Source organism: Tupaia chinensis, unplaced genomic scaffold (assembly GCF_000334495.1).
Source record: "Tupaia chinensis unplaced genomic scaffold, TupChi_1.0 Scaffold144022_1, whole genome shotgun sequence".
NCBI classification, from domain to species: Eukaryota; Metazoa; Chordata; class Mammalia; order Scandentia; family Tupaiidae; genus Tupaia; species Tupaia belangeri.
This window is the reverse complement of record NW_006203874.1, coordinates 648,125-656,458: the sequence shown is the minus strand read 5'-3', so window position 1 is coordinate 656,458 and position 8,334 is coordinate 648,125. Positions and strand designations below refer to the sequence as shown.

The 8,334-nt window shown below is 66.2% G+C and overlaps 1 protein-coding gene across 1 annotated transcript in view; it reads left to right on the top strand.

The window, feature by feature from the left end:
* ATP9B (ATPase phospholipid transporting 9B) overlaps positions 1-3,906 on the top strand; it is a gene marked incomplete at its 5' end in the record, with an annotated part of 23,464 nt that extends 19,558 nt beyond the window's left edge. Inside the window, 1 exon segment of the mRNA XM_014583086.2 lies at positions 3,416-3,906. Within this exon segment, the coding sequence (XP_014438572.2) occupies positions 3,416-3,552 (137 nt within the window).
* Positions 3,907-8,334: the final 4,428 nt, after the last annotated feature.

Below are 8,334 nucleotides of genomic sequence, written 5' to 3'. Positions count from 1 at the left end.
TCCTCGGGGTCCCTGGACCAGGCCACGGCCCCTGCTCCTCAGAGACGCGCTTCGGCCATGTTTGCCCTGGCCAGGTCCCTGGCCCGTGTCTGTCAGTCATCTGTCCTCTCCACCACAGCAGCTGGAGCTGCCCTCACCTGACCCGGTCAGCAGCCCCAGGGCCTCCGTCTTCCCCAGCCAGGCCGGGCCTGCAGAGGCTGCCCTACGTCGGCTGTTGGCTAGGTCAGATCTGTCGGTTCCAAACCTGGCAGACGTGGCCAGCAGACCCACGTGTGGCTTCTGCTTTAAGGTGTCATATTTAGGGCCGAGGCGGGGGGCACACTCGGATGAGCTGGGGGCACTGCCCCTCTTGGGGTTCTGGAACATCAGCCTTCGGGCTTCCAGAAGCTGGGCTGAGCCCAGGTGTCCGGGGCCAGAGCGGCAGCCTGGAGCACACCACACAGCTCGGTAGTCGAGGTGGTGCCCAGCATGGGCCGAGAAGGTTTCCTTCACATCCCTGCCAGTGTCTGTCCCCCGTGTCCCCGCCCTGTCACCGAGAGGAACTCTGGCGACCAGGCCAATGACCATCTGACGTGGGCAGCTGAGGAAGAGAGCTCAAAATCACACTGCCACATGGGGGCCAGTGGTTTTGTGTTAAAGAATCACGCACCCTGAGAGTCCTGACGCACCGGGGACGCCGTTTCCAGGTTACACCTCTGCCCGCCAGGGTGGCATCCCGTGGAGACACTGCTCCTCGGAGCCAAGGCCACTGGGAGACGCGGTTCAGTCCCTGGCCCAGCCTGAAGAGGCCTGTGGTCCACACTAGCTGGGAGGCTGCGGCAGGGTCTGACGTGGAGACCCCACCAGCAGCCGTCGCTCTCTGCCTCACGTAACCGAGCGGCCTTGCTGAAACGGGAGCTGGTCCTGGGCCCACTGCGGCAACACGTGCCCGGGCATGAGCGGCTCGCACTTGGTGGGTCCCACCTGAGCACAGGGCACCAGGCCTGCTGCGATGCCACACCCGGGGGCCCCGGCTAGTGCAAGGCTGTGGCTGGACAGCCGTGACATCATGGCGGCGTGCCGCTTCTAAGAAGTGAAAACCCATGATCAACGCACACTCGAGTGTGAGGCCTGCTGGGTCTCAGCGGTGCTCCGCCTTTCCCTCCCATTCCCACTGCTGGGGCACATGTGCCCACCACAGCACGCAAGCACCCCCGTGGGGCCTGGCCACGCCGTCGTCCTGTTCACCTGTTCCCCACCCCATCAGGGCTAGGCTCACACAAAGCTCAGCCAGTTCCCAGGTCCGCACGTGGGGCCCGGCCCAGGGCACAGGCCTACCCCTGCCCCTGCCCTGCAGCCCGTCATCAGAGCACGCAGCACGTGGGGCCCAGCCCAGGGCACAGGCCTACCCCTTCCTCTGCCCTGCAGCCTGTCGTCCAAGCACGCGGCAGAGCCACACAGAGGCGGGAGACGCAGGTCTGGTGCCTAGCCCCGGGCCGTGGTGAGCAGGCATGAGCTTGGCCGTGAGAGTGACTTGGTGTCAGAGCACACCCAGGCCACCTGGCCTTGAGCACTGAGACACCCCTGAGCTACAGGGTCCCACCCCTGCCCTCAAGGCCAGGCGGAGGTCAGCAGCCCCACACATCATGTCCTCGGTGGCTTGCAGGACTCGCTCCTGCCTCCGAGTGGGGCGGGCACCATCCCTGTAGACGCTGCTGATGGAGACCCCATTGGGTATAATGGAGACCCCATTGGGGTCACAGTGGTGTGATAGTTGTGCCCAGTTATACTGAAAATGTGGCAGGGGAGGCGGCAGGTGGCGTGGAGGTTAAGGCACTGGGTCGCACGTAGCTGAGTGCAAGGTTTGAGTCCCAGACCCAGCAGCTCAGAAGACAGGCTGAGCATACATGCACGTGCCCCAAGTCCTGACGGGGATGGAGGAGAAGGGACTGGTGTGGCCATCCTCCCTGAGTGCTTTCTCACTCCCCTCTCTGTCTCCGTCTCTCCTCAGTGAGTGCACACGCCCTCAGCACACGTTTAAAATTGCAGGGCAACAGGCAGTGGAGTGGCCATCTCGCGCCCACTCCTACCGCACGCTAAGGTGCGTCTAACACAGCAGCCAGCCGCCTCCAGTGCTGCGCCCTACACAGATGTAGTCAGTGTCCTATGTCAGTGATGTTACCATTTCTTTTTTGTTTGTTTTAAGAATTATTTTATTTACTTACTATTTTAATATTTCCAGAGAGAGAAGCAAAGTAAGAAAGCAAGCCTCTAGGTCCGGGACTTGAACCCTGGCCAGCCATGTGGGAGTGCAGCGCCCCATCACCGTGCCACCTGGCGACCCAGCCTTTTTGCAGAGCACGAACAGTTAGCAGAGCTGCGCTGAGAGGGACTGTGAGGGGTGGGAATGGCCTCCACGGTGCCGTCCTCGCTGCACACCGGGCCACTGTACCGGCCACCGGCTGAGGTGGCCCCTTGGTGAGGGCAGTGCGAGGGCTGCCCACAGGCAGCACACGGGCCAGGGCTGACTGGCCCTCCATGACCCACGTCTGCCTCTGAGTCCGTACCCATGGCCCGGGCAGCACTTCCGGGCTCACAGACCCCACATGGACACACCTGTGGCTTGGCCCCCCTCCGTGGACTCTGGGGCAGTACACAGGGCGCTCCATCCCAGTGCTAACCCCCAGAGGTGCCCCGGGATGGCAGCCAAGGCTGCTGCCCACCTGGCCGACCTGGGAGTGCCGGCCTTTCCATGTGCCACCTCTCCCCAGGGGCCTGAATGAGGTGACGCAGCTGTGGCCATGAGGCGGCGGGGGCTGCAGCAGAGTGGCCAGAACCTCTGGGCGGCGCGGACAAGCCTCCAGCAGCCCTGGAAGTCAGCCGCACCTCTCAGTCGGGCCAGGCTGGAGGGCGTGTGCCTCACAGGCCTGGTGTTGCCAGGGAGCACACCAGCGGCCTCAGCGCCACACACTCCTGTGACACGGAGCAGTGTCTGTGCAGAGGCACGTCCCCTGCCTGCACCTGAAGTTGTGCCAGGCTGCTCGGGATAGCTGGGCTGAGGCAGGGCTGACAGAAGTAGCTGCGGCTCTGGTCTGGGGACAGTGACGGGAACAGGTGTGTACCTGCCACATGCAGGCAGCCCACATGATGCACACCAGCTACCACGGGCCTTTCCATCCTGTGGGATCCACGGGTGCAGAAGCTGCGGGGTGGAGGGCCGGCCCTGCTGCCGGAGTCCTGGCCCGACTGCGAGTTAGACCGGGGCGCTGTGAGCTGTACTTGGGGCCCTCCTGGTGCTCGGGTAGGAGACTGCGTGTGCGGTGCAGGCCGAAGGCTTAGGGGGCGCCCTGCAGCCTCGGAGGCCCCGGGCTCGGGGTCGTGGCCGTGGGACTGTTGGCCCTCCGCTGGCCTCAACTTCTGCTGTGTCTCCTGACAGACGTGGCCTTCATCACCACCGGGACGTTCCTGTGGAAGGTGTCGGCCATCACGGTGCTCAGCTGCCTCCCGCTCTACGTGCTGAAGCGCCTGAAGCGCAAGCTGTCCCCGCCCAGCTACTCCAAGCTGGCCTCCTGAGGGCCCAGCCTCCGGGGCAGGGCTCCACACAGAAGGGAGGGGGGGGGGGCTGCAGCGTGCTGAGGGCAGGGGGCAGGGCCAGGGAGGCCTCACAGTGGGGTCAGCAACACAGCCTGAGCCCCGCTCCCTGCTTTCTTCTGTCTCCCAAGATGTCACCTCCTCCTGGAAGCCTCTGGGTCCTCGGGAGCAAGCCCCAGTATTTCACGATTGCTGTAAAGGACCCCCTTGCTCTGGGGTCCTGATAGTGGAGACGGAAGTTTACTCTGTGCCACCGCTGACCCTCCCTGCCCCCTGATGTCACAGCGTGAAAGCCGTGCCTGTCACAATAAAACAACCTGTCGGTGTGGTGCCCGACTCGCATCCGTCCTCCACGTCGCCGCCATCTGTGCACTGTCAGGGTGGCAGATCCTGTCTGCCTCTGCCTCCCGTCCCTGGCGTGCCTGCCCTTGTTTCTTTCCCACAGCCGGGCCAGCGGTCGGTGCCCACTGAGAGCCTGCCACCCAGCTGAACCAGCAGCGGCCTTCCCAGGTTAGCCGTTGCCCTGCAGACGCCCCCAGGCGCTGGCGCTGCCTCTGGGCCGGCGACGTCTCACACCCCAAGCCCTCCTCCGTGAGCCCACACTGGACGTGGGCCTCTGTGCAGCAGCCAGCTGTCCTGTGCACTCGGGTCCCTCGGGAAGGCGGTGCCAGCTTGCTCGGCCACGCAGCACACCCCGTGGCTGCACACTGTTGGAGGACTCTGACCGGTTCGTTTGCCTTTGTTAAGCTGGACTTCGGAGGTGGGAGGCGGCACACCAGCTGTGGCCTGTTCCTGGCTTACCTGTCCCTGCCCCTGGCTTGTGCGGATTAACCCGATCACAGTTTTCCTCACCGAAGTCCCCGGGAAGGCCCCTGTGCGGCGGGGCTCCAAGAGACCCGCCCGCACACGGCTGTCCTGGTGTCCCCCAGGTCGTCACCTCGGCCTTCGGACTGGACCAGGGCTGCCCGAGCCACGGTCTCATCTCCACACGGGGGCTATTGGCACCAGCTGGTCTTGGCAGTGTGGGCCTCTGGGCAGCCAGGCTGCTGTCAGCTGAGTTAGGGCCACCGCCACGGGCTGGCTGGGTATTTGGACAGCGTGGTGTCTGCCCCTTCGGAGCACTGTTCGAATTAAGGCCATTGCGTCCTGAAAAATCTTGTCCGCAGCCAGCGGCCACCGGCCCGGGCGCACTGGAGGTGGGTGTGCTTTTTGGGTGGGCAGGGTGGCCTTCTGTGCCCTTCCGCGAGGGTGACTGGCACACTTACAGTACAGCGTCTCGTGCCTCAGACACCTCCGCAGGCCTGCAGAGGGTGCTCAGCGCAGCTGGCCGTGTAGACGCCAGGTGTGTCCAGAGACCAGGGCCGGCCTCCCGGGCGTCAGGCTATGGTCCAGGGGTGCCACACCGGGACAGGGTGGCTCGTGTGGTAGTCACCGCGGCGAACTGCCGGGTGCAGGAGGATGAGCACCCGCATGGCCAAGGCAGCGCACCAGGATTCTTGGACGGCTCCCAGCGCGTGTTGCGGCCACTCGGCCGCTGGACCGTGTCCCTCTGCTGTGAGCCGTGTGACGGGAGGTGTCCCAGCACAGCACCACCTCGTGCCCAGCACGTGCCAAGGCGTCCTGGTGACAAGTGCCGTGCGGGCTGGCAGGTGCTTGGGTGGGGCCGTGCGGAGTGGTCCAGGCTGAGGCCCGAACCCTGCTGCGCGGCTGGGAGACCGAGGTGGGGTCGGGTGGCAGCCGAGGCAGGTGAAGAGGACGGATCAGCAGATGGTGACAGGGAAGACAGCGACTCCTTCCTGTCCCCACAGGCTCAGGCTTTTCCTCCCGCTGTTTCCAGATGGGCTGCAGCGAGCGCCGGCCCACCCCACAGCACCGCCGCCGCCATCTGTCCGCGGGAGGAAGGGGCACGGCCCCGCGCCACAGGTGCAGCCCTCCGCCGTGTGTGGGAGTGGAGGCGGCCACGTGCCGTCCGGCAGAGGCAAGGCTGAGCAGGAGGGCGGGCGCGCAGCGGGCGTGCCACAGTAACTTTAGACCTGACGGGCTTCGTGGTAGCCATTGCCACCTGAGGTGCGTCACCTACAGCATGTGAAGGGCAGACACGTCAGGAGTTACGTTTATCTCCTTGAGCAAGGGTGACAGACGCCACAGCAGGCCCCGGCCCGTCCCCCAGCCTCGGCGGCCAAAGCACGCGCACCTGGCACACTCAGAGGGCACCGGCACGAACCAGCACCCACACGTCTGCCTGGCCATGCCGCCGTCCAGCCCGCGAGAACCTCGAGGGGTGCACAGATGACCTGCCGGCCGCCCGGGGGGTCTTGAACGCCCTTCCCGCAGTGAGGGGCCGGGCAGCTGCACAGGCCAGGGAGGGCCAGAGCCTCCGTGCGCCACTCGCCGAGCCTCAGCACTTCCAAGGCCAACCCTGGACACCAAGCTGCTCGCTCCCCGAGAGCGCATGGGTCAGAGGCAGAGGTACCTGAGAAGGGTCGCAGAGCCTGGGAGGCAGGGGTGCAGACACCTGTAGTGAAGCCAGAGCTGCCGGGGCGAGGCCCTCACTGCAGGAGGCTGCAAGAAGAGCAGGGAGCTGAAGGGACGGTGGAGACGAGAAGGCCGTGGGACAGGAGGGAGACGCAGCGCGCTTCGCAAGGGTGGGCCTCTGGGCCCAGGTGGTGTCAGGTCAGCACGGCTGACCCCACATGGCGACCATGTGATTCAAGCCCAGACCCAGCGGCTTGGACGCCGGACACGGTGCTGCGTGCTTCAAGTCCCAAGAGGACGGACAAGGGGCTGCCGCCCTCCCTTGGGTGCATCCTCCTCCCTCGCTCTGTCTTCCTCTGTCTGTGCACACGCCCCTTAGCGAAACGGAGCACTAAGTAAATGCCCAGGCCTCGGGGTGGCTCCACAGGGCGGCACGAGGGCCGCGAGGTGGCCACTGCTGCTGCTGCGGGACGGGCTGATGGTGCCCGCATGAGCGGCTGTGAGGTCCTGTCTGCAAGGGTGCCGGGCGGGGAGCCGCCAAGGCCTCTCCGCTGTCGGAGTGTGGAGGCCGCCCGGAAGCCCGGTGGGAAAGGGGACAGAGGCTGCCCCAGCCCCGCGGAGAGAACCAGGGGCACCCCCCACGTGCCAGGCCGCAGCCGCTCGGGGAGTAGGCCCCTGTCGTGTGCTCTCCCCTCCACCTGCGGGGGCGTCAGTGGAGACCCCAGCGGTGGACAGCCCTTTGTGGGTGCAGGACAGTGCCCCCCGCCGCAGCTCTCAGGAGGGCCACTGTCCCCTGAGCCCAGTCTGTCCCTTGCAGCTGGGCCTGCTCCTGTGACCCAGAAATGTGAGACCCTTGCCTGGCCACCCTCCACGTCCCTCAGCTGCCAGGAGACAGAGCCCCAGGCAGTGTCCCCGTCCCTGGGACCTGGTCCCTGCTCCTCTGTGGCAGTGACCCCCATACCCCAGGCCTGCCTTGGGGCTGCCCTGGACCCCCTCTTTGGGCTCCCACCTGAAGCAGGAAGGCCACCTGCCCTGAAGGCACAGATAGTGACCCAGTGGTGAGGCAGCCCTGCCCCGGCCACCCCGAGTTCTGGGCCGTCGGCCCTTCACGGGGTCAGCTGGCAAGCGTCCCAGGGGGGCAGGCCTGGAGCTCCACAGGGGACGTGTGCCCAGTATCCCGCCTTGCAGGAGTGTCCTCGTGGGCCCCCCCTTGAGTTTGGGTCCGGAAAGCCCGGCCTGGGCCTTCTATGGCCTTCCCAAACACAGCTGAGACCTGCCACCTGTGCCCCACGGGTGGCCAGGCAGGACAGGTGAAGGGGATGCAGGTGTCTAGCACCTTGGGATCCCTGGCTTTCTGGGTCCCAGCTGCCAACCCGAGCGTCAGCTCTCTGGAGCTTTAGGACAGCTGGATGGATGGGGTCACATGGAGGGCAGGCCTGGCCAGTGGGGCCCCAGGGGTGTGGGGACCCGTGTGTCTCCGCAGCCAGCGGCTGGCCTGAGCCAGCGGGAAGGCACTGAGCGGCAGCTGGGGACAGGCTGTGGTCAGCCCAGGCCCACAGCTCCAGAGCCCAGGTGTGGCCAGCTGTCCTGGGCAGCACCCCCTCCAGGCCACCTTGGGCGTGGGGCCTATGGGCTCCTCGCTCCCTGATCCTGTCCCCCTGGCCTCCCCGCAGGGCCCGCTGTCATTCCGGAAGGTTCCAGGGGAGGGCGCCAGAGGCCGGGAAACAGCGCAGCATCCCGACTTGGCAGGCTGTGGCTGGGTGGGTGGGGCAACCCTCCCCGCGCGTCTGAACCGCGCAGCCAGCCGGGTTAGTGGCCTGGGAGACGCCCAGGCGGCAGCAGATCGCCCACTGTCACCCCGTGTGCCCTGCCGCACGGTGCCTCTGCCCCAGGCAGGGGAAGGGGGCCAGTGGAGTTTGGTGGGCCGCTGGGGGGGGCTGGGGCTGTGCAGGGAGGGGAAGGGGAAGGAGGGTGAGGAAGGGAAGAGGGGGGTGGGGGGTGAGCAGGGAGGGGTAGCAGCCAATCAGATCAGCGGAGCTTAGAGCACAGGCACCAGGCGGAGGATCCCCAGGGCCCAGGGTCCCTGAGGAGGGGCTCTCCTCCGGCCACTGCTGCTGTTGCAGGGCGGAGCAGGGTCAAAGGGAGTCCTGAGGTCCCGGGGTCTGCACTCAGCTGCCAGCTGCCCCAGGACGCTGGTCAGAGCTCAGAGACTCGACTCTAGGACTCCAGGACTTGGGACTGGGGGCCTCAGGGACTCGGGACCAGGGTCTTGGGATTGGGGACCCAGGA